Below are 25875 nucleotides of genomic sequence, written 5' to 3'. Positions count from 1 at the left end.
GCTTTACCCAGCTGTACCCAGCTGTGCTCAGGCTGTACCCAGCTGTACCCAGCTGTGCTCAGGCTGTACCCAGCTGTGCTCAGGCTGTGCCCAGCTGTACCCAGCTGTACCCAGCTGTACCCAGCTGTACCCAGCTGTGCCCAGCTGTGCTCAGGCTGTACCCAGCTGTACCCAGCTGTGCTCAGGCTGTACCCAGCTGTACCCAGCTGTGCCCAGCTGTGCTCAGGCTGTACCCACCTGTACCCAGCTGTGCCCGGCTGTGCCCGGCTGTGCCCGGCTGTGCTCAGGTGTGTTGCCCGCAGGGCTGGCCATGGACCGGATGAAGAAGATCAAGCGGCAGCTGTCCATGACGCTGCGGGGGGGCCGCGCCCCCGACAAGGGCCTGGGGGAGCCCCGCGACGGCGCCGGCAGCGACAGCGGTGAGCGCTGGCCCTTTAAGGGGGGCCCCGCCCCCCCGCAGCGAGCCCCGCCCCCCCCAAGTGGAGCACTGGCCCTTTAAGAAGGAGCGGATTGGGGGTGCCTGGCCCTTTAAGAAGGTTGGGTCAGGGTTAGGGTATCTGGCCCTTTAAGACGGTTGGGACAGGGTTAGGGGTACCTGGCCCTTTAAGAAGGAGCGGATTGGGGGTGCCTGGCCCTTTAAGATGGTTGGGTCAGGGTTAGGGGTGTCTGGCCCTTTAAGACGGTTGGGACAGGGTTAGGGGTGCCTGGCCCTTTAAGAAGGTTGGGTCAGGGTTAGGGGTGCCTGGCCCTTTAAGACAGTTGGGATAGGGTTAGGGGTACCTGGCCCTTTAAGAAGGTTGGGTCAGGGTTAGGGGTACCTGGCCCTTTAAGACAGTTGGGTCTGGGTTAGGGGTGCCTGGCCCTTTAAGACGGGACAGGGTTAGGGGTACCTGGCCCTTTAAGAAGGAGCAGATTGGGGGTGCCTGGCCCTTTAAGACGGTTGGGTCAGGGTTAGGGGTGCCTGGCCCTTTAAGACAGTTGGGTCAGGGTTAGGGGTGCCTGGCCCTTTAAGACGGTTGGGACAGGGTTAGGGGTGTCTGGCCCTTTAAGACGGTTGGGTCTGGGTTAGGGGTGCCTGGCCCTTTAAGATGGAGCAGATTGGGGGTGCCTGGCCCTTTAAGAAGGTTGGGTCAGGGTTAGGGGTGTCTGGCCCTTTAAGAAGGTGGGGGCTGGGTTAGGGGCACCTGGCCCTTTAAGAAGGTGGGGGAAGGTTTGGTGGTGCCTGGCCCTTTAAGAAGGTGGGGGCTGGGTTACGGGTGCCTGGCCCTTTAAGAACCCAATGGGGGGGGGGGCACATTTTGGGGTGCCTGTCCCTTTAAGAACCCTAGGGGGGGGCACATTTTGGGGTGCCTGTCCCTTTAAGAACCTGATGCGGAGCACATTTTGGGGTGCCTGTCCCTTTAAGAACCCAATGGGGGGCACATTTTGGGGTGCCTGTCCCTTTAAGAACCCAATGCGGAGCACATTTTGGGTGCCTGTCCCTTTAAGAACCAATGGGGGGCACATTTTGAGGTGCCTGTCCCTTTAAGAACCCAATGGGGGGCACATTTTGAGGTGCCTGTCCCTTTAAGAACCCAATGCGGAGCACATTTTGGGTGCCTGTCCCTTTAAGAACCCAATGGGGGCACATTTTGAGGTGCCTGTCCCTTTAAGAACCCGATGGGGGGCACATTTTGAGGTGCCTGTCCCTTTAAGAACCCAATGGGGGGCACATTTTGGGTACCTGTCCCTTTAAGCCCCCCCCAGCAGGACACGGCCCCTTTAAGAGCCGGGGGTCCCCCCCGTGTCCCCCCTCCCCATCTGTCCCCTGTCCCCCCCCCCGTGTCCGTCCATCTGTCCCCGTGTCCTGTCCCCGGTGCCCCCCCAGGTGCCACCACCTGTCCCCGGTGCCACCAGCCGGGCGCTGTCCCCGTGTCACCTGCGGTCCCCGAATGGGGACATGGGGGGGACACTGGGGGGGACATGGGGTTTGGGGGGGACACTGGGGACATTGGGGGGGACACTGGGGGGTCCCAGGGGTTTGGGGGACACTGGGGACATTGGGGGGACATTGGGGACATTGGGGGGGACATGTGGGGGGTCCCAGGGGTTTGGAGGGGACATTGGGGACATTGGGGGGGTCCCTGGGGTTTGGGGGACTTTGGGGACACTGGGGGGGACATTGGGGACATTGGGGGGGACATTGGGGGGGACATTGGGGACATTGGGGGGACATTGGGGGGGACATTGGGGACATTGGGGGGGACATTGGGGACACTGGGGGGGACATGGGGGGGTCCCTGGGGTTTGGGGGACATTATGGGGGACATTGGGGACATTGGGGGGATATGGGGGGGTCCCAGGGGTTTGGGGGGACATTGGGGACACTGGGGGGGACATTGGGGGACATTACGGGGGACATTGGGGGGACATTGGGGACACTGGGGGGACATTGGGGACATTGGGGGGGACATTGGGGGGTCCCAGGGGTTTGGGGGACATTGGGGGGTCCCAGGGGTTTGGGGGGGGACATTGGGGACACTGGGGGGACTTTGGGGACATTGGGGGGAACAGTGGGGACATTGGGGGGGACATGGGGGGTCCCAGGGTTTGGGGAGACATTGGGGGGACATTGGGGGGGACATGTGGGGGGTCCCAGGGGTTTGGGGGGACATTGGGGACACTGGGGGGACATTGGGGACATTGGGGGGGACACTGGGGGGGGACACTGGGGACATTGGGGGGGACAGTGGGGACATTGGGGGGGACACTGGGGGGGACACTGGGGACATTGGGGGGACAGTGGGGACATTGGGGGGACAGTGGGGACATTGGGGGGGACATTGGGGGGGACAGTGGGGGGGACAGTGGGGGGGACATTGGGGGGGACAGTGAGGACATTGGGGGGGACATTGGGGGACATTGGGGGGGACATTGGGGGGTCCCTGGGGTTTGGGGGACATTGGGGACACTGGGGGGACATTGGGGGGGGACATTGGGGGGACATTGGGGACGACATTGCAGGGGTCCCTGTGGTTTGGGGGGACATTGGGGGGACATTGGGGACACTGGGGGGACATGGTGGGGTCCAGGGGTTTGGGGGGGACATTGGGGACACTGGGGGGGGACATTGGGGACACTGGGGGGGACATTGGGGACACTGGGGGGGACATTGGGGGGGGACATTGCAGGGGTCCCTGTGGTTTGGGGGGGACATTGGGGACATTGGGGGGGACATGGGGGGGACATTGGGGGGGACATGTGGGGGGTCCCAGGGGTTTGGGGGGGACTTTGGGGACATTGGGGGGGACAGTGGGGGGTCCCAGGGGTTTGGGGGACATTGGGGGGACATTGGGGACACTGGGGGGGACACTGGGGTCATTGGGGGGGACAGTGGGGACATTGGGGGGGACATTGGGGGGACATGGGGGGGACATTGGGGGACATGGGGGGGTCCTAGGGGTTTGGGGTACATTGGGGACACTGGGGGGGACAGTGGGGGGGACAGTGGGGACATTGGGGGGGACATTGGGGGGGACATTGGGGACACTGGGGGGGACATTGGGGGTCCCTGGGGTTTGGGGGACATTACGGGGGACATTGGGGGGACATTGGGGACACTGGGGGGAACATGGGGTTTGGGGGGGACATTGGGGACATTGGGGGGGACACTGGGGGGGACATTGGGGGGGGACATTGGGGGGGTCCCTGGGGTTTGGGGGACACTGGGGGGGACATGGGGTTTGGGGGGACATTACGGGGGACATTGGGGGGACATTGGGGACATTGGGGGGGACATTGGGGGGACACTGGGGACATTGGGGGGGACACTGGGGGGGACATGGGGTTTGGAGGACACTGGGGACATTGGGGGGACATTGGGGGGACATTGGGGACATTGGGGGGGACACTGGGGGGTCCCAGGGGTTTGGGGGACATTGGGGGGACATTGGGGACATTGGGGGGGACATTGGGGACACTGGGGGGACATTGGGGACATTGGGGGGACATTGGGGGGGACACTGGGGGGGTCCCAGGGGTTTGGGGGACATTGGGGGGGACATTGGGGACACTGGGGGGACATTGGGGACATTGGGGGGACAGTGGAGACATTGGGGGGGACATTGGGGACATTGGGGGGGACATGTGGGGGGTCCCAGGGGTTTGGGGGGGACATTGGGGACACTGGGGGGACATTGGGGGGGACATTGGGGGGACATGGGGGGGTCCCTGGGGTTTGGGGGACATTGGGGGGGACATTGGGGTCATTGGGGGGGACTTTGGGGTGGTTTTGGGGTATTCTGGGGTGGTTTTGAGTTGTTTCAGGACACATTGGGGTGTTTTTGGGATATTTTGGGGTGGTTTTGGGATATTTCGGGGCGTTTTGGGGTTATTTTGGGATATTTTGAGATATTTTGGGGTGGTTTTGGGATATTTTGGGGTGTTTTGGGGTTATTTTGGGATATTTTGAGATATTTTGGGGTGGTTTTGGGGTATTTTGGGGTGCTTTGGGGTATTTTTGGGATATTTTGAGATATTTTGGGGTGGTTTTGGGGTATTTTTTGGGGTGCTTTGGGGTATTTTTGGTCATTTTGGGATCTTTCGGGTGTTTTGGGGTCCCTGACCCTCCCCGTGCCCCCAGAGCCCGGGGGGGACGAGGCCCGGATGGGGTCGGACGGGGAGAGCGACCCCCCCTCGGGGACGTCCTCGGAGGAGGTGGCGTCGCCCGTGCGGCTGCGGCAGCACCCGCGGCACGGCGCCTGCGAGGTGGGACTGGGCAAACTGGGCGGACTGGGAGGCACTGGGGAACTGGGGGGACTGGGGGGACTGGGGATACTGGGGGGACTGGGGGGACTGGGGATACTGGGGGAACTGGGAAACTGGGGGGACTGGGGAAACTGGGGGGACTGGGAGGGACTGGGGAACTGGGGGGACTGGGGAACTGGGGGACTGGGGATACTGGGGGAACTGGGAAACTGGGGGGACTGGAGGGACTGGGGAACTGGGGGGACTGGGAAACTGGGGGGACTGGGGATACTGGGGGGACTGGGGATACTGGGGGGACTGGGGGGACTGGGGAACTGGGGGACTGGGAGGGACTGGGGAACTGGGGGGACTGGGGAAACTGGGGGGACTGGGGGGGACTGGGGGGACTGGGAGGGACTGGGAAACTGGGGGGACTGGGGGAAACTGGGCTGAACTGGGGGAACTGGGGAACTGGGGAACTGGGGGACTGGGGAAACTGGGGGGACTGGGGAAACTGGGCTGAACTGGGGGAACTGGGGAACTGGGGAACTGGGGGGACTGGGGAAACTGGGGGGACTGGGGAACTGAGGGGACTGGGGAAACTGGGGGGACTGGGGATACTGGGGTGAGTGGGAGGGACTGGGGATACTGGTGGACTGGGAGGAGTGGGAGGGACTGGAAGTACTGGGCTGAACTGAGCTGAACTGGGAGCACTGGGCTGCACTGGAGGGACTGGGCTGAACTGGAGCGCTGGGCTGAACTGGGAGGGACTGGACTGAACTGGGAGCGCTGGGCTGAACTGGGAGGGCACTGGGCTGAACTGGGAGGGACTGGACTGAACTGGGAGTGCTGGGCTGCACTGGGAGGGACTGGGCTGTACTGGGAGGGCCCTGGGCTGAACTGGGAGCACTGGGATTGCTGGGCTGAACTGGGAGTGCTGGGCTGAACTGGGAGGGCACTGACTGTACTGGGATGGCACTGGGCTGAACTGGGAGGGCCCTGGGCTGAACTGGGAGCCCGGTGTGACCCGAGCGGGGCTGTCCCGTCCCCAGGACGTCACCAAGCGCCTGTCCCTGCCCGCCGACACCCGCCTGCCCGAGGGGGGGCTGGGGCTGCCCGGGGCCCTGAGCCGCCGCCTGCGCCGCGTCTCGCTGGTACGGACCAGTACGGACCAGTACGGACCAGTATGGGGCAGTACGGGGCAGTACGGGGCAGTGTGGGCTGGTACGGACCAGTACGGGCCAGTACGGACCAGTACGGGGCAGTACGGGGCAGTGTGGGCTGGTACAGACCAGTACGGACCAGTACGGACCAGTATGGGGCAGTACGGGGCAGTACGGGGCAGTACGGGGCAGTGTGGGCTGGTACGGACCAGTACGGGCCAGTACGGACCAGTACGGGGCAGTACGGACCAGTATGGGGCAGTACGGGGCAGTGTGGGCTGGTACGGACCAGTACGGGCCAGTACGGACAGTATGGGGCAGTACGGGGCAGTGTGGGCTGGTATAGACCAGTACGGGCCAGTATGGGGCAGTACGGGGCAGTGTGGGCTGGTATAGACCAGTACGGGCCAGTATGGGCAGTACGGGGCAGTGTGGGCTGGTATAGACCAGTATGGGCCAGTATGGGCTGGTATAGACCAGTATGGGCTGGTATAGACCAGTATGGGGCAGTATGGGCTGGTATAGACCAGTATGGGCTGGTATAGACCAGTATGGGGCAGTACGGGCTAGTAAGGGTCAGTACGGACCAGTACGGGGCAGTATGGACCAGTATGAACCAGTATGGGCCAGTACAGGGCAGTATGGGCTGGTATAGACAAATGTGGGCCAGTACAGACCTGTATGGGCCAGTGCGGGCCAGTATGGATTACTATAGACCAGTATGGACCAGTACAGACCAGTATGGACCAGTATGGACCAGTATGGACCAGTGTGGGCCAGTACGGACCAGTATGGGCCAGTATGGAGCGGGAGGGCCGGGGTGAGCCCCAGTTCTCCCAGTTCTCCCAGTAACGGCGTTCCCCCCCCGCAGTCGGAAATCGGCTTCGGGAAGCTGGAGACGTACGTGAAGCTGGACAAGCTGGGAGAGGTGAGGGCACGCGGCCACCTGGGCCACCTGGGCCACCTGGGTGGCACCTGTGTCATCTGTGTCATCTGTGCCACCTGGGTGTCACCTGTGTCACCTGTGTGCCACGTGTCACCTGTGTCACCTGGGTGTCACCTGTGTCATCTGTGTCATCTCTGCCACCTGTGTCACCTGGGTGTCACCTGTGTCACATGTGCCACCTGTGTCACCTGTGTCACCTGTGTCATCTGTGTCACCTGTGCCACCTGGGTGGCACCTGGGTGGCACCTGGGTGGCACCTGTGTCACCTGTGCCACCTGTGTCATCTGTGCCACCTGTGTCATCTGTGTCACCTGTGTCACCTGTGTCACCTGTGTCACATGTGCCACCTGTGCTACCTGTGTCACCTGCGTGTCACCTGTGTCACCTGTGTGCCACCTGTGTCATCTGTGCTACCTGTGCCACCTGTGTCACCCGGGTGTCACCTGTGTCACCTGTGTCACCTGGGTGCCACCTGGGAGTCACCTGTGTGCCACCTGTCACCTGTGTCATCTGTGTCATCTGTGCCACCTGGGTGTCACCTGGGTGTCACCTGGGTGTCACCTGTGTGCCACCTGTCACCTGTGTCACCTGGGTGTCACTTGTGTCATCTGTGTCATCTGTGTCATGGGTGTCACCTGTGTCACCTGTGTGCCACCTGTCACCTGGGTGTCACCTGTGTCATCTGTGTGCCACCTGTCACCTGGGTGTCACCTGTGTCATCTGTGTCATCTGTGCCACCTGTGCCACCTGGGTGTCACCTGTGCCACCTGGGTGTCACTTGTGTCATCTGTGTCATCTGTGCCACCTGTGCCACCTGGGTGTCACCTGTGTCATCTGTGCTACCTGTGCCACCTGTGTTATCTGTGTCACCTGTGTCACCTGGGTGTCACCTGTGTCACCTGTGTGCCACCTGTCACCTGGGTGTCACCTGTGCCACCTGGGTGTCACTTGTGTCATCTGTGTCATCTGTGTCATCTGTGTCATCTGTGCCACCTGTGACACCTGTGTGCCACCTGTGCCACCTGTGTCACCTGTGTCATCTGTGTCACCTGGGTGTCACCTGGGTGTCACCTGGGTGTCACCTGTGTCCCCTGTGTTACCTCCGTGTCCCCCACGTCCCTGTGTCCCCAGTGTCCCTGCTGTCCCCTGCTGTCCCCTGCTGTCCCCAGGGCACGTACGCCACGGTGTACAGTTGTCCCTGGTGATGTCCCTGTGTCCCTGATGATGTCCCCATGTCCCTGATGTGTCCCCAGGGCACGTACGCCATGGTGTACAGGTGTCCTTGGTGATGTCCCTGCTGTCCCTGATGTCCCCATGTCCCCATGTCCCCGTGTCCCCTGTCCCCAGGGCACGTACGCCACGGTGTACAGGTGTCCCTGGTGATGTCCCTGATGATGTCCTTGCTGTCCCTGGTGATGTCCCTGATGTCCCCATGTCCCCATGTCCCCGTGTCCCATGTCCCAGGGCACGTACGCCACGGTGTACAGGTGTCCCTGATGGTGTCCCTGATGGTGTCCCTGATGATGTCCCCATGTCCCCGTGTTCCCTGTCCCCAGGGCACGTACGCCACGGTGTACAGGTGTCCCTGGTGATGTCCCTGGTCATGTCCCCATGTCACCATGTCCCCGTTGTGTCCCCAGGGCACGTACGCCACGGCGTACAGGTGTCCCTGATGGTGTCCCTGATGATGTCCTTGCTGTCCCTGATGATGTCCCTGATGATGTCCCCATGTCCCCGTTGTGTCCCCCAGGGCACGTACGCCACGGTGTACAAGGGCCGCAGCAAGCTGACCGAGAACCTGGTGGCGCTGAAGGAAATCCGGCTGGAGCACGAGGAGGGGGCGCCCTGCACGGCCATCCGCGAGGGTGGGACACTGGGGACACCCTGGGGACACCATGGGGACACTGGGGACACCCTGGGGACACTGGGGACACCCTGGGGGCACCCTGGGGACACCCTGGGGACACTGGGGACACCCTGGGGACATTGGGGACACAGCCTGCACGGCCATCCGCGAGGGTGGGACCCTGGGGACACCCTGGGGACATTGGGGACACCCTGGGGACACTGGGGACACAGCCTGCACGGCCATCCGCGAGGGTGGGACCCTGGGGACACCCTGGGGACATTGGGGACACCCTGGGGACATTGGGGACACCCTGGGGACACTGGGGACACCCTGGGGACATTGGGGACACAGCCTGCACGGCCATCCGCGAGGGTGGGACCCTGGGGACACCCTGGGGACACTGGAGACACCCTGGGGACACCCTGGGGACACTGGGGACACCCTGGGGACACAGCCTGCACGGCCATCCGCGAGGGTGGGACCCTGGGGACACCCTGGGGACACTGGGGACACCCTGGGGACACTGGGGACACCCTGGGGACACTGGGGACACAGCCTGCACGGCCATCCGCGAGGGTGGGACACTGGGGACACCCTGGGGACACCATGGGGACACCCTGGGGACATTGGGGACACCCTGGGGACACTGGGGACACAGCCTGCACGGCCAGCCTCGAGGGTGGGACACTGGGGACACCCTGGGGACATTGGGACACCCTGGGGACACTGGGGACACCCTGGGGACATTTGGGGACACCTTGGGGACACAGACTGCACGGCCATCCGCGAGGGTGGGACACTGGGGACACCCTGGGGACATTGGGGACACCTTGGGGACACGCTGGGGACACTGGGGACATTGGGGACACCTTGGGGACACGTTGGGGACACGTTGGGGACACTGGGGACATTTGGGACACACTGGGGACATTGGGGACACAGCCTGCACGGCCATCCGCGAGGGTGAGACACTGGGGACACCCTGGGGACACCTTGGGGACACTGGGGACACTGGGGACACCCTGGGGACACCCTGGGGACATTGGGGACACCCTGGGGACACTGGGGACACCCTGGGGACACCCTGGGGACATTGGGACACCCTGGGGACATTGGGGACACAGCCTGCACGGCCATCCGTGAGGGTGGGACACTGGGGACACCCTGGGGACACCCTGGGGACACTGGGGACACCCTGGGGATACTGGGGACACTGGGGACATTGGGGACACCCTGGGGACACTGGGGACATTGGGGACACCCTGGGGACATTGGGGACACCCTGGGGACACTGGGGACACTGGGGACACTGGGGACACAGCCTGCACGGCCATCCGCGAGGGTGGGACACTGGGGACACCCTGGGGACACCCTGGGGACACTGGGGACACCCTGGGGACATTGGGGACACTGGGGACATTGGGGACACCCTGGGGACACTGGGGACACCCTGGGGACATTGGGGACACCCTGGGGACATTGGGGACACCCTGGGGACACCCTGGGGACACCCTGGGGACACTGGGGACACCCTGGGGACACCCTGGGGACACTGGGGACACCCTGGGGACACTGGGGACACCCTGGGGACACCCTGGGGACACTGGGGACACCCTGGGGACACCCTGGGGACACTGGGACACCATGGGGACATTTGGGACACCTTGGGACACCTTGGGGACATTGGGGACACCCTGGGGACACACTGGGGACATTGGGGACACCCTGGGGACACTGGGGACACCCTGGGGGACACTGGGGACACCTTGGGGACACCTTGGGGACACCGAGGGTGGCTGTGGTGGGGAGGGCTCAGGGCGGTCTGGGGGTGGCTCCCACGAGGGCTGAGGCCACTGAGCTCCGGTGTCCCTTCCCGTGTCCCCTCCCGTGTCCCCTCCCGTGTCCCCGATGTCCCCGATGTCCCCGTGTCCCCGATGTCCCCGATGTCCCCGATGCTGTCCCCTGTCCCCCCCCGGCGTCCCCGCAGTGTCGCTGCTGCGGGATCTCAAGCACGCCAACGTGGTGACGCTGCACGACATCGTGCACACGCCGCAGTGCCTGACGCTGGTCTTCGAGTACCTGGTGAGCCCCAAAATTCACCCCAAATTCACCCCAAAATGCCCCAAAATTCACCCCAAAATTCAGCCCAAAATCCCCCCAAATTCACCCCAAAATGCCCCAAAATTCACCCCAAAATCCACCCCAAATCCACCCCAAATCCACCCCAAAATCCATACCCAAATCCACCCTAAATCCACCCCAAAACCACCTCAAAATCCACCCCAAAACCCATCCTAAATCCACCTCAAAATCCACCCCAAATCCACCCCAAATGTACCCCAAATCCACCCCAAAATCCACCCCAAATCCACCCCAAATCCACCCCAAATCGACCCCAAATCCACCCCAAAATCCATCCCAAAATCACCCCAAAACCAGCCCAAAACCCACCCCAAATCCACCCCATAATCCACCCCAAAATCTATCCCAAATCTATCCCAAATCCACCCCAAATCCATCCCAAATCTATCCCAAATCCACCCCAAAATCCACCCCAAAATCAACCCCAAACCTCCCCTAAATCTCCCAAAATCACTTCAAATTCACCCCAAAATCACCCCAAAATCCGTCCCAAATCCACCCCAAATCCACCCCAAAATCACCCCAAAATCACCCCAAAATCCATCCAAATCCAGCCCAAATCCACCCCAAAATCGACCCCAAATCCACCCCAAAATCACCCAAATCCCCCTGAAATTCACCCCAAAATTCACCCCAAATCCACCCCAAAATCCACCCAAAACCCTAAATCTCCCAAAATCACTTTAAATTCACCCCAAAATCCACCCCAAATCCACCCCAAATCCACCCCAAAACCACCCCAAAATCACCCCAAAATCTCTTAAAATCACTTCAAATCCACCCCAAAATCACCCCAAAATCCATCCCAAATCCCCCCCAAATCCACCTCAAAATCCATCCCAAAACCACCCCTAAATCTCCCAAAATCACTTCAAATTCACCCAAAATCACCCTAAAATCCACCCCAAATCTACCCCAAAATCCACCCCAAAATCCATCCCAAATCCACCCCAAAATCACCCCAAAACCACCCCTAAATCTCCCAAATCGCTTCAAATTCACCCTAAAATCACCCTAAAATCCACCCCAAATCCAACCCAAATCCACCCCAAATCACCCAAATCTACCCCAAAATCCACCCAAATCCACCCCAAAATCGACCCCAAAACCACCCCTAAATCTCCCAAAATCACTTCAAATTCACCCCAAAATCGACCCCAAATCGACCCCAAAACCCACCCCAAAATCACCCAAATCCCCCTGAAATTCACCCCAAAATTCACCCCAAATCCACCCCAAAATCCACCCAAAACCCTAAATCTCCCAAAATCACTTTAAATTCACCCCAAAATCCACCCCAAATCCACCCCAAATCCACCTCAAAATCCATCCCCAAATCCACCCCAAATCCACCCCAAATCCATCCAAAATCACCCCAAAACCACATCAAAATCCATCCCAAATCCATCCCAAAATCACCCCAAATCACCCCAAAATCCCCAAAATCTCCCAAAATCACCCCAAATGCACCCCTCAAAATCCCCCCAAAATCCCCTAAAATCCCCCCAAAATTCCCTAAATTCCCCCAAAATCCCCCCAAAATCCCCCCCAAAATCCCCCCAAATCCACCCCGAATTCATCCTGAAATCACCCCGGAATCCCCCCAAAATCCCCCCTGACCCCGGAATTCCCTGCGGGGGCTCTCCGGGACCCCCCGGGACCCCCAAAATTTGGGATTTTCCTCTTTTTCCCCCCAGGACCGGGACCTGAAGCAGTACCTGGATGACTGCGGGAGCGTCATCAGCATGCACAACGTCAGGGTGAGGGCCTGGGGCCTGCGGGCTTCCGGCGGATTCTGGGGGGATTGGGGAATTTTGGGGGATTGGGGAGATTTGGGGAATTTTGGGGGGGATTTTAGGGGAATTTGGGGGGATTTGGGAATTTTGGGTGGATTTTGGGGGATTTTGGGTGGATTTTGGGGGGATTTTGGGTGGATTTTAGGGGGAATTTGGGGAGATTTGGGGAATTTGGATGGATTTTAGGGGGATTTTGGGGTGTTTGGGGGGATTTTGGGGGGATTGGGGAATTTTGGGGGATTTTAGGGGATTTTGGGTGGATTTTAGGGGGATTTTGGGGGATTTTGGGGGGAAATTTGGGGGATTTTGGGGTGTTTGGGTGGATTTGGAATTTGGGTGGATTTTAGGGGATTTTGGGAGAATTTAGGGGGATTTTGGGGGGATTTGGGGGAAATTTGGGGGATATTGGAGGAATTTTGGGTGGATTTTAGGGGATTTTGGGTGGATTTTAGGGGGATTTTGGGGAATTTTGGGTGGTTTTTAGGGGATTTTGGGGGGATTTGGGGAATTTTGGGGGATTTTGGGGGATTTGGAGAATTTTGGGTGGATTTTAGGGGGATTTGGGGGGTTTTGGGGTGTTTGGGGGGATTTTGGGGAGGGTTTGGGGGGATTTAGGGAATCTTGGGGGAAATTTGGGTGGACTTTAGGGGGATTTGGGTGGATTTTGGGGGGATTTTAGGGGATTTTGGGTGGATTTTGGGGGGATTTTGGGTGGATTTTAGGGGGAATTTGGGGGGATTTGGGGAATTTTGGGTGGATTTTAGTGGATTTTGGGTGGATTTTGGGGGGATTTTAGGGGATTTTGGGTGGATTTTGGGGGGATTTGGGTGGATTTTGGGGGGATTTTAAGGGAATTTTGGGGGATTTTGGGGGATTTGGGGAATTTTGGGTGGATTTTAGGGGGATTTGGGTGGATTTTAGGGGAATTTGGGGGGATTTGGGGAATTTTGGGTGGATTTTAGGGGATTTTGGGGGATTTTGGGGGGATTTTAGGGGGATTTTGGGGGATTTTAGGGGGATTTTGGGAGATTTTGGGTGGATTTTAGGGGGATTTTGGGAGATTTTGGGTGGATTTTGGGGGGATTTGGGGAGATTTTGGCGGGATTTTAGGGGGATTTTGTGGGGATTTTGGAGGAATTTTGGGGGGTTTTGGGTGTTTGGTGGGATTTTGGGGAGGTTTGGGGGGATTTAGGGAATTTTGGGGGAATTTTGGGGACATTTTGGGGTCTCTGGTGTCTCCCAGGGAGGTTTAGGAACCTCAGAGAGACTGGGATTGTCCCTGGGTGTCCCCAAGTGTCCCCTGTCTGTCTGTCCCTGTCTGTCTGTCCCTGTCTGTCCCTGTCTGTCCTTGTCTGTCCCTGTCTGTCTGTCCCTGTCTGTCTGTCTGTCCCTGTCTGTCCCTGTCTGTCTGTCTGTCCCTGTCTGTCTGTCCCTGTCTGTCTGTCCCTGTCTGTCTGTCTGTCCCTGTCTGTCTGTCCCTGTCTGTCTGTCCCTGTCTGTCTGTCTGTCCCCTGTCTGTCTGTCTGTCCCCGAGGGTCCCCAGCCCGTTTTTTTGGGGGGCAGCTGTTCCTGTTCCAGCTCCTGCGGGGTCTCGCCTTCTGCCACCGCCACAAGGTTCTGCACCGCGACCTCAAACCCCAGAACCTCCTGCTCAGCCGCCGCGGGGACCTGAAACTGGCCGATTTCGGTCAGGGCACCCCAAAAACCTGCCCTGGGACCCCAAAACTTCACCTGGGACCCCAAAAACTTCACCTGGGACCCCAAAAACTTCACCTGGGACCCCAAAATCCCCCCAAAACCCCCTCAGAAACCCATAAAACCCCCAAAAAGCCATCAACCTTCCCAGGATCTGCTCAGCCGCCGCGGGGACCTGAAACTGGCCGATTTCGGTCAGGGCACCCCAAAAACTGCCCTGGCACCCCAAAAACTGCCCTGGCACCCCAAAAACTTCACCTGGGACCCCAAAAACTGCCCTGGCACCCCAAAAACTTCACCTGGGACCCCAAAATCCCCCCAAAACCCCCTCAGAAACCCATAAAAACCCCCAAAAAGCCATCAACCTTCCCAGGATCTGCTCAGCCGCCGCGGGGACCTGAAACTGGCAGATTTCGGTCAGGGCACCCCAAAAACCTGCCCTGGCACCCCAAAACCTGCCCTGGCACCCCAAAAACTTCACCTGGGACCCCAAAATCCCCCCAAAACCCCCTCAGAAACCCATAAAAACCCCCAAAAATCCATGAACCTTCCCAGGATCTGCTCAGCCGCCGCGGGGACCTGAAACTGGCCGATTTCGGTCAGGGCACCCCAAAAACCTGCCCTGGCACCCCAAAAACTTCACCTGGGACCCCAAAAACTTCACCTGGGACCCCAAAAACTGCCCTGGCACCCCAAAAACTTCACCTGGCACCCCAAAAACTGCCCTGGCACCCCAAAAACTTCACCTGGGACCCCAAAATCCCCCCAAAACCCCCTCAGAAACCCATAAAAACCCCCAAAAAGCCATGAACCTTCCCAGGATCTGCTCAGCCGCCGCGGGGACCTGAAACTGGCAGATTTCGGTCAGGGCACCCCAAAAACCTGCCCTGGCACCCCAAAACCTGCCCTGGCACCCCAAAAACTTCACCTGGGACCCCAAAATCCCCCCAAAACCCCCTCAGAAACCCATAAAAACCCCCAAAAATCCATGAACCTTCCCAGGATCTGCTCAGCCGCCGCGGGGACCTGAAACTGGCCGATTTCGGTCAGGGCACCCCAAAAACCTGCCCTGGCACCCCAAAAACTTCACCTGGGACCCCAAAAACTTCACCTGGGACCCCAAAAACTGCCCTGGCACCCCAAAAACTTCACCTGGCACCCCAAAAACTGCCCTGGCACCCCAAAAACTTCACCTGGGACCCCAAAATCCCCCCAAAACCCCCTCAGAAACCCATAAAAACCCCCAAAAAGCCATGAACCTTCCCAGGATCTGCTCAGCCGCCGCGGGGACCTGAAGCTGGCAGATTTTGGTCAGGGCACCCCAAAAACTTCACCTGGGACCCCAAAAACCTGATCTGGCACCCCAAAAACTGCCCTGGCACCCCAAAACCTGATCTGGCACCCCAAAAACCTGCCCTGGCACCCCAAAACCTGCCCTGGCACCCCAAAAACTGCCCTGGCACCTCAAAAACTTCACCTGGGACCCCAAAAACTTCACCTGGAACCCCAAAAACTGCCCTGGGACCCCAAAAACCTGCCCTGGCACCCCAAAATCCTGATCTGGCACCCCAAAAACCTGATCTGGCACCCCAAAAACTTCACCTGGGACCCCAAAAACCTGATCTGGTGCCCCCCAGCCCGATTTGGTGACCCCCTGACCCATTTCCTGCCCCCCCAGCCCCATTTGGTGCCCCCTGCCCCATTTCCTGCCCCCCCAGCCCCATTTGGTGCCCCCTGCCCCCTTTGGTGCCCCCTGCCCCATTTGGTGCCCCCTGCCCCCTTTGGTGCCCCCTGACCCATTTGGTGCCCCCAGCCCCATTTGGTGCCCCCTGCCCCTTTTGTGCCCCCCTGCCCCATTTCCTGCCCCCCCAGCCCCCTTTGGTGCCCCCTGCCCCATTTCCTGCCCCCCTGCCCCGTTTGGTGCCCCCAGCCCCCTTTTGTGCCCCCAGCCCCTTTGGTGCCCCCTGACCCGTTTGGTGCCCCCAGCCCCCTTTGGTGCCCCCTGCCCCATTTCCTGCCCCCAGCCCCCTTTTGTGCCCCCAGCCCCCTTTGGTGCCCCCTGCCCCATTTCCTGCCCCCTGCCCCATTTGGTGCCCCCAGCCCCCTTTGGTGCCCCCTGCCCCCTTTGGTGCCCCCTGACCCATTTGGTGCCCCCTGACCCATTTGGTGCCCCCAGGCCTGGCCCGGGCCAAGTCCATCCCCACCAAGACGTTCTCCAGCGAGGTGGTGACGCTGTGGTACCGCCCGCCCGACATCCTGCTGGGCTCCACCGAGTACAGCACCCAGATCGACATGTGGTGGGCACCGCGATGGGCACCGCGATGGGCTGGGATGGGCACAGCCAGGGGCACCGGGATGGGCACCGCGATGGGCTGGGATGGGCACAGCCAGGGGCACCGGGATGGACTGGGATTCACTGGGATTCACTGGGATTCACTGGGATTCACTGGGATGGGCACTGGGATTCACTGGGATGGGCACTGGGATTCACTGGGATTCACTGGGATGGGCACATCCTGCTGGGCTCCACCGAGTACAGCACCCAGATCGACATGTGGTGGGCACCGCGATGGGCACCGGCATGGGCACAGCCAGGGGATGGACTGGGATTGGCACCGGGATGGGCTGGGATTCACTGGGATTCACTGGGATGGGCACTGGGATTCACTGGGATTCACTGGGATTCACTGGGATGGGCACTGGGATTCACTGGGATTCACTAGGATTCACTGGGATGGGCACATCCTGCTGGGCTCCACCGAGTACAGCACCCAGATCGACATCTGGTGGGCACCGCGATGGGCACCGCGATGGGCACTGGGGGCACTGGGGTAATTTTGGGATTTTTGGGGATCCCATGGGGGATATTTTGGGATAATTTTGGGATAATTTTGGGGTGATTTTGGGATAATTTTGGGGTGATTTTGGGTGATTTTGGGGTTTTTGGGGTCTCTCCTGCCAGGGTGTTCACTTTGGGGTGATTTTGGGATAATTTTGGGATAATTTTGGGTGATTTTGGGGTGATTTTGGGGTCTCTCCTGCCAGGGGGGTCGGCTGCATCTTCTCGGAGATGGTGACGGGCCGGCCGCTGTTCCCCGGGGCCACCGTGGAGGAGCAGCTGCACTTCATCTTCCGCCTGCTGGGTGGGGATTCGGGAAAATCCGGGGGGATTTGGGGGAAATCCGGGGGATTCGGGAAAATCCGGGGGATTCGGAAAATCCGGGGGATTCGGGAAAATCCGGGGGGTTCGGGAAAATCCGGGGGGTTTGGGAAAATCCGGGGGGTTCGGGAAAATCCGGGGGGTTTGGGGGAAATCCGGGGATTCGGGAAAATCCGGGGGATTCGGGAAAATCCGGGGGATTCGGGAAAATCCGGGGGTTTGGGAAAAATCCGGGGGGTTCGGGCAAATCCGGGGGGTTTGGGCCAAATCCGGGGGGTTCGGGAAAATCCGGGGGGGATTTGGGGAAAATCTGGGGGATTTGGGAAAATCCGGGGGGTTTGGGGAAAATCCGGGGGGGATTTGGGGGAAATCCGGGGGATTTGGGAAAATCCGGGGGGTTGGGGCAAATCCGGGGGGTTTGGGAAAATCAGGGGGATTTGGGAAAATCCGGGGGATTCGGGAAAATCCGGGGGGATTTGGGGGAAATCCGGGGGGATTCGGGAAAATCCGGGGAATTCGGGAAAATCCGGGGGATTCGGGAAAATCCGGGGATTCGGGAAAATCCGGGGGATTCGGGAAAATCCGGGGAATTTGGGGCAAATCCGGGGGATTCGGGAAAATCCGGGGGATTCGGGAAAATCCGGGGAATTTGGGGCAAATCCGGGGGATTCGGGAAAATCCGGGGGGTTCGGGAAAATCCGGGGGATTCGGGCAAATCCGGGGATTCGGGAAAATCCGGGGATTCGGGCAAATCCGGGGGGTTTGGGAAAATCCGGGGGATTTGGGAAAATCCGGGGGATTTGGGGGAAATCTGGGGGATTTTGGGAAAATCCGGGGGATTTGGGAAAATCCGGGGGGTTTTTGGGGGAAATCCGGGGGATTTGGGGCAAATCTGGGGGATTTGGGGCAAATCCGGGGAATTTGGGGCAAATCTGGGGGGTTTCGGGAAAATCCGGGGGATTTGGGGGAAATCCGGGGAGGATTTGGGGGAAATCTGGGGGGATTCGGGCAAATCCGGGGGATTCGGGAAAATCTGGGGGATTCGGGAAAATCCGGGGGGGATTCGGGAAAATCCGGGGGGTTTGGGGGAAATCCGGGGGGGTTTGGGAAAATTAAGAGGGGGTTTGGGGCAAATCCGGAGGGTTTGGGGGAAATCCGGGGGGTTCGGGAAAATCCGGGGGGTTTTTGGGGGAAATCCGGGGGATTTGGGGCAAATCCGGGGAATTTGGGGCAAATCTGGGGGGTTTCGGGAAAATCTGGGGGATTTGGGGCAAATCCGGGGGGGATTTGGGGCAAATCTGGGGGGATTCGGGAAAATCCGGGGGGTTAGGGAAAATCCGGGGGATTTGGGGCAAATCTGGGGGATTTGGGGAAAATCCGGGGGGTTTGGGAAAATCCGGGGGATTTGGGAAAATCCGGGGCGTTTGGGAAAATCTGGGGGGGATTTGGGGGAAATCTGGGCAGTTTTGGGGAAAACCTGGGCAGTTTGGGGCAAATCTCGGAGGTTTTGGGGTAAATTTGGGCAGTTTTGGGGTAAATTTTGGTGATTTTGGGGTAAATTTGGGCAGTTTTGGGGTAAATTTTGGTGATTTTGGGGTAAATTTGGGCAGTTTTGGGCAAACCCTGGCGGTTCTGGGGTAAATTTTGGTGATTTTGGGGTAAATTTGGGCAGTTTGGGGGTAAATTTTGGTGATTTTGGGGTAAATCTGGGCGGTTTTGGGCAAACCCGGGCGGTTTTGGGGTAAATTTGGGCAGTTTTGGGGTAAATTTTGGTGATTTTGGGGTAAATCTGGGCGGTTTTGGGGAAACCTGGGTGGTTTTGGGGTAAATTTTGGTGATTTTGGGGTAAATTTTGGTGATTTTGGGGTAAATTTGGGCGGTTTTGGGCAAACCCGGGTGGTTTTGGGGTAAATTTTGGTGATTTTGGGGCAAATCTTGGCAGTTTTGGGCAAACCCGGGCGGTTTTGGGGTAAATTTTGGTGATTTTGGGGGAAATTTGGGCGGTTTTGGGCAAACCCGGGCGGTTTTGGGGTAAATTTGGGCAGTTTTGGGGTAAATTTTGGTGATTTTGGGGTAAATTTGGGCAGTTTTGGGGTAAATTTTGGTGGTTTTGGGGCAAACCCGGGCGGTTTTGGGCAAACCCGGGCGGTTCTGGGGTAAATTTGGGCAGTTTTGGGCAAACCCGGGCGTTTTTGGGGTAAATTTGGGCGGTTTTGGGCAAACCCGGGCAGTTCTGGGGCCGTCTCGGGGCGCTGGCCCCTGACCCCCCCCCCGTGTGCCCCCGCAGGGACCCCGACGGAGGAGACGTGGCCGGGCATCGGTGCCAACGCCGAGTTCCGGGCACACAAGTACCCGCTGTACCCGCCCGAGGGGCTGCGGCAGCACGCGCCGCGGTGAGGGACGGCGCCGCCGGCGCCTGCGCCGTGGGGTGGCACGTGGGGTGGCACGTGGGGTGGCACGTGGGGTGGCACTTGTCCTGTGGGGTGGCACGTGGGGTGGCACCTGTCCTTTGGGGTGGCACCTGTCCCCTGAGGGTGGCACTGTCCCACGGGTGGCACTTGTCCTTTGGGGTGGCACCTGTCTTTTCAGGGTGGCACCTGTGCCATGGGGGTGGCACATGGGTGGCACCTGTCCTGTGGGGTGTCCTATGGGTGGCACTGTCCCACGGGTGGCACCTCTCCCCTGAGGGTGGCACCTCTCCCCTGAGGGTGGCACCATTCCCTGAGGGTGGCACTGTGCCCTGAGGGTGGCACCTGTCCCCTGATGGTGGCACCTGTCCTGCGGGGTGTCCCATGGGTGGCACCTGTGCCACGGGTGGCACCTGTCCCCTGAGGGTGGCACCGTCCCGTGGGTGGCACTGTCCCATGGGTGGCACTGTGCCCTGAGGGTGTCATTGTCCCATGGGTGGCACTGTCCCCTGAGGGTGGCATTGTCCCATGGGTGGCACTGTCCCATGGGTGGCACTGTCCCCTGAGGGTGGCACCGTCCCCTGATGGTGGCACTGTCCCATGGGTGGCACCGTCACGTGGGTGGCACTGTCCACTGAGGGTGGCACTGTGCCATGGGTGGCACTGTCCCGTGGGTGGCACTTTCCCCTGAGGGTGGCACTGTCCCATGGGTGGCACTGTCCCATGGGTGGCACCGTCCCACGGGTGGCACACTCCCCTGCGGGTGGCACCGTCCTGTGGGGTGTCCCATGGGTGGCACTGTCCCACGGGTGGCACCGTCCCGTGGGTGGCACTGTCCCGCGGGTGGCACTGTGCTATGGGTGGCACTGTCCTGTGGGGTGTCCCATGGGTGGCACTGTCCCCTGAGGGTGGCACTGTCCCCTGAGGGTGGCACTGTCCTGTGGGGTGTCCCATGGGTGGCACTGTCCCCTGAGGGTGGCACTGTCCTGTGGGGTGTCCCATGGGTGGCACCATCCCATGGGTGGCACTGTCCCATGGGTGGCACTGTCCCATGGGTGGCACTGTCCCCTGAGGGTGGCACTGTCCCATGGGTGGCACTGTCCCATGGGTGGCACTGTCCTTTGGGTGGCACCATCCCCTGAGGGTGGCACTGTCCCGCGGGTGGCACCGTCCCATGGGTGGCACTGTCCCATGGGTGGCACTGTCCCATGGGTGGCACTGTCCCATGGGTGGCACTGTCCCGTGGGTGGCACTGTCCCGTGGGTGGCGCTGTGCCCTGAGGGTGGCACCGTCCCCTGAGGGTGGCACTGTCCCCTGAGGGTGGCACCGTCCCACGGGTGGCACCGTCCCCTGAGGGTGGCACTGTCCCCTGAGGGTGGCACTGTCCTGTGGGTTGTCCCATGGGTGGCACCGTCCCACGGGTGGCACTGTGCCATGGGTGGCACTGTCCTGTGGGGTGTCCCACGGGTGGCACTGTCCCATGGGTGGCACCGTCCCGTGGGTGGCACTGTCCCCTGAGGGTGTCATTGTCCCCTGAGGGTGGCACTGTCCCCTGAGGCTGGCACTGTCCCGTGGGTGGCACTGTCCCATGGGTGGCACTGTCCCCTGAGGGTGTCATTGTCCCCTGTGGGTGGCACCGTCCCCTGCGGGTGGCACCGTCCTGTGGGGTGTCCCATGGGTGGCACCGTCCCACGGGTGGCACTGTCCCCTGCGGGTGGCACCGTCCCCTGCGGGTGGCACGGTGCCCGGGTGTCTGTGTGGCTCCTGAGTCCCTCTGTGCCCCAGGTTGGACCAGGACGGCGCCGATCTCCTGGGGCAGCTGCTGCAGGTGAGCTGGGCGTGGCCTCCGCCGACCCCGCCCCTTTGGCCACACCCATCCGACCACACCCCTCCCGATGGGGCGTGGCCTCTCCACGCCCCTCCCACGCAGAGGAGGGGGGGTTTGAGGATGTGGCCACGCCCCTTTGATGGGTGGGGGCGGGGGTTTGGTAGGGCCACGCCCTTTTGTGGGCGTGGCCCACGGGTGGGCGTGGCCTGACGGGGCGGGGCAGTTCGAGGGGCGGCGGCGGCTGCCGGCGGCGGAGGCCATGGGACACGCCTTCTTCAGCTGCCTGGGGCCGCGCGTCAGCGCCCTGCCCGACAGTGAGTGGGCGGGGCTTGTGTGGGTGGGGCTCTGGGGGCGGGGCTTGGTGTGGGTGGGGCACTGGGGGCGGGGCTTTGTGTGGGTGGGGCACTGGGGGTGGTGCCAGTGGGGAACGGTTTGGGGTGCGGCATTGGGATGGGTGTGGCACTGGGGGCGGAGCTTGGTGTGGGTGTGGCACTGGGGTGGGGCTTGGTGTGGGTGGGGCTCTGTGGGCGGAGCTTGGTGTGGGTGGGGCATTGGGGGCGGGGCTTTGTGTGGGTGTGGCATTGGGAAGGGTTGGGGTGGGGCATTGGGATGGGTGTGGCACTTGGGGCGGGGCTTTGTGTGGGTGTGGCACTGGGGGCGGGGCTTTGTGTGGGTGTGGCACTGGGGGTGGTGCCAGTGGGGAAGGGTTTGGGGTGGGGCATTGGGATGGGTGTGGCACTGGGGGCGGGGCTTTCTATGGGTGTGGTACTTGGGTGGGGCTTCACCTGGGTGTGGCACGGGGCGGGGCTTGGCCTGGGTGGGGCTCTGGGGGCGGGGCTTTGTGTGGGTGTGGCACTGGCAAAGAGTTTGGGGTGTGGCACTGGGGGCGGGGCTTGGTGTGGGTGTGGCTCTGGGGGCGGGGCTTTGTGTGGGTGTGGCACTGGCGAAGAGTTTGGGGTGGGGCATTGGGAGGGGTGTGGCACTGGGGGTGGGGCTTTGTGTGGGTGTGGCAATGGGGCGGGGCTTCACTCAGGTGTGGCAATGGGGCGGGGCTTCACTCGGGTGTGGCAATGGGGCGGGGCTTCATGTGGGTGTGGCGATGAGGTGGCAGTTCTGTGGGTGTGGCACTGGGGGCGGGGTTCCACATGGGTGGGGCACTGGGGGCGGGGCTTCACATAGACATGACCTTAAATGGTGTTTTGGGGGTGGGGCACCGAGAGGGTGGGGCTGCGAGGGGCGGGGCCTCGCGTGGGTGTGGCTTAGAGTGGGGTGGGGTTTAACCGCGGGTGGGCGGGGCTATGCAAATCAGGGCGTGGTTTTCGGGGTGACCACACCCCCGGTTTGCGTCCCCTCCCCCCAGCCACGTCCATCTTCGCGCTGAAGGAGATCCAGCTGCAGAAGGAGCCGGGGCTGCGCCCGGCGGCCCTGCCCCCCACAGGTGGGACCCCAAAAACCCTGAACCCCAAAAATCCTGAACCCCAAAAATGCTGAACACCAAAAATCCTGAATCCCAAAAATCCTGAACCCCAAAAATCCTGAACCCCAAAAATCCTGAATCCCAAAAACCCTGAACCCCAAAAATCCTGAACACCAAAAATCCTGACCCCAAAAGCCCTGAACCCCAAAAATCCTGAACCCCAAACCCTGAACCCCAAAAACATTGACCCCAGAAACCCTGAATCCCAAAAACACTGACCCCCAAAAACCCTGAACGCCAAAACCCTGACCCCAAAAATCCTGAACCCCAAAAACCCTGAACCCCAAAAATCCTGAACCCCAAAAATCCTGAACCCCAAAAATCCTGAACCTCAAAAACCCTGACCCCAAAAACATTGACCCCAGAAACCCTGAATCCCAAAAAACCCTGACCCCAAACCCTGACCCCAAACACTGACCCCAAAACCCTGAACCCCAAAACCGTGAACCCCAAAACCCTGACCCCAAATCCTGAACCCCAAAAACCCTGAACCCCAAAAACCCTGACCCCAAAAATCCTGACCCCAAACATCCTGAACCCCAAACATCCTGAACCCCAAAACCCTGAACCCAAACCCAGACCCCAAACCCTGAACCCCAAATCCTGAACCCCAAAAACCCTGACCCCAAAAATCCTGACCCCAAACACTGACCCCAAATCCTGAACCACAAAAACCCTGAACCCCAAAACCCTGAGCCCAAATCCTGAACCTCAAAAATCCTGAACCCCAAAACCCTGAGCCCAAATCCTGAACCCTAAATCCCAAACCCCAAAAACCCTGAACCCCAAAACCCTGAACCCCAAAACCCTGAACCCCAAACCCTGACCCCAAACCCTGAACCCCAAAACCCTGACCCCAAACCCTGACCCCAAACCCTGAACCCCAAATCCTGAACCCCAAATCCTGAACCCCAAAAACCCTGAACCCCAAAACCCTGAACCCCAAAACCCTGAACCCCAAACCCTGACCCCAAACCCTGAACCCCAAAACCCTGACCCCAAACCCTGACCCCAAACCCTGAACCCCAAATCCTGAACCCCAAATCCTGAACCCCAAAAACCCTGAACCCCAAAACCCTGAACCCCAAAAATCCTGAACCCCAAAACCCTGAGCCCAAATCCTGAACCCCAAATCCCAAACCCCTGAACCCCAAAACCCTGAACCCCAAACCCTGAACCCCAAAAACCCTGAACCCCAAAAACCTGAACCCCAAAAACCCTGAACCCCAAATCCTGAACCCCAAAAACCCTGAACCCCAAAACCCTGAACACCAAAAATCCTGAACCCCAAAAATCCTGACCCCAAAAACCCTGAACCCCAAAAACCCTGAGCCCAAATCCTGAACCCTAAATCTCAAATCCCAAAAACCCTGAACCCCAAAAACCCTGAACCCCAAACCCTGAACCCAAAACCCTGAAACCCAAAAACCCTGAACCCCAAACTCTGAACCCCAAAAATCCTGAACCCTAAAACCCTGAACCCCAAAACCCTGAACCCCAAACATCCTGAACCCCAAAACCCTGAACCCCAAAACCCTGAACCCCAAACATCCTGAACCCCAAAACCCTGAACCCCAAAACCCTGAGCCCCAAACCCTGAACCCCAAATCCTGAACCCCAAAAACCCTGAGCCCCAAATCCTGACCCCAAATCCTGAACCTCAGAAACCCTGATCCCAAACCCTGATCCCAAACCCTGACCCCCAAAAACCCTGAACCCCAAAAATCCTGAACCCCAAAACCCTGAACCCCAAAAACCCTGAACCCCAAAACCCTGAACCCCAAATCCTGAACCCTAAATCCCAAACCCCAAAAACCCTGAACCCCAAAAACCCTGAACCCCAAAAACCCTGAACCCCAAACTCTGAACCCCAAAAATCCTGAACCCTAAAACCCTGACCCCAAAAACCCTGAACCCCCAAAACCCTGAACCTCAAAAACCCTGAACCCCAAATCCCGAACCCCAAAAACCCTGAACCCCAAATCCCGAACCCCAAACCCTGAACCTCAAACCCTGAACCCCAAAAACCCTGAACACCAAAAACCCTGAACACCAAAAATCCTGACCCCAAACCCTGAACCCCAAAACCTGAACCCCAAAAACCCTGACCCCAAAAATCCTGACCCCAAAAATCCTGAACCCCAAACATCCTGAACCCCAAAAATCCTGAACCCCCAAAACCCTGAACCCCAAATCCTGAACCTCAAAAACCCTGAACCCCAAAACCCTGAGCCCAAATCCTGAACCCCAAAAATCCTGAACCCCAAAACCCTGAACCCCAAAAACCCTGAACTCCAAATCCTGAACCCCAAACCCCCGAACCCCAAAAACCCTGAACACCAAAAACCCTGATCCCAAAAACCCTGATCCCAAACTGTGAACCCCAAATCCTGAACCCCAAAAACCCTGAACCCCAAATCCTGAACCCCAAAAATCCTGAACCCCAAAAATCCTGACCCCAAAAACCCTGAACCCCAAATCCTGAACCCCAAAACCCTGACCCTAAACCCTGATTTTGGGGTTTCTCGGGGTTCCCTGACCCCTTTTTCCCTGCAGGTTCTTCCGCCTTCCGGGTGCTCGACACCGAGTTCTGATGGTGAGCAGGTGAGGCCCCCCAAAATCCGGGATCGGACCCCAAAATCCGGGATAGGACCCCAAAATCCGGGATCGGACCCCAAAATCCGGG

At 59.9% G+C, this 25875-nt stretch overlaps 1 protein-coding gene across 1 annotated transcript; it reads left to right on the top strand.

Moving 5' to 3' along the window:
- Positions 1-277: 277 nt before the first annotated feature.
- LOC137468019 (cyclin-dependent kinase 16-like) lies at positions 278-25875 on the top strand. Its single transcript, XM_068179444.1, has 15 exons — positions 278-419; positions 4622-4746; positions 5778-5879; positions 6760-6816; positions 8585-8699; positions 10671-10765; positions 12523-12585; positions 14185-14308; positions 16493-16613; positions 17362-17459; positions 19764-19869; positions 21670-21712; positions 21936-22026; positions 23073-23150; positions 25746-25875. Exons 1-15 carry the CDS (start codon positions 311-313, stop codon positions 25781-25783), a joined length of 1365 nt encoding a protein of 454 aa, XP_068035545.1. The 5' UTR covers positions 278-310; the 3' UTR covers positions 25784-25875.

The sequence above is a fragment of the Anomalospiza imberbis genome, unplaced genomic scaffold, assembly GCF_031753505.1.
Source record: "Anomalospiza imberbis isolate Cuckoo-Finch-1a 21T00152 unplaced genomic scaffold, ASM3175350v1 scaffold_974, whole genome shotgun sequence".
In the NCBI taxonomy this organism is placed as follows: domain Eukaryota; kingdom Metazoa; phylum Chordata; class Aves; order Passeriformes; family Viduidae; genus Anomalospiza; species Anomalospiza imberbis.
This window is presented reverse-complemented; position numbering and strand designations above follow the sequence as displayed.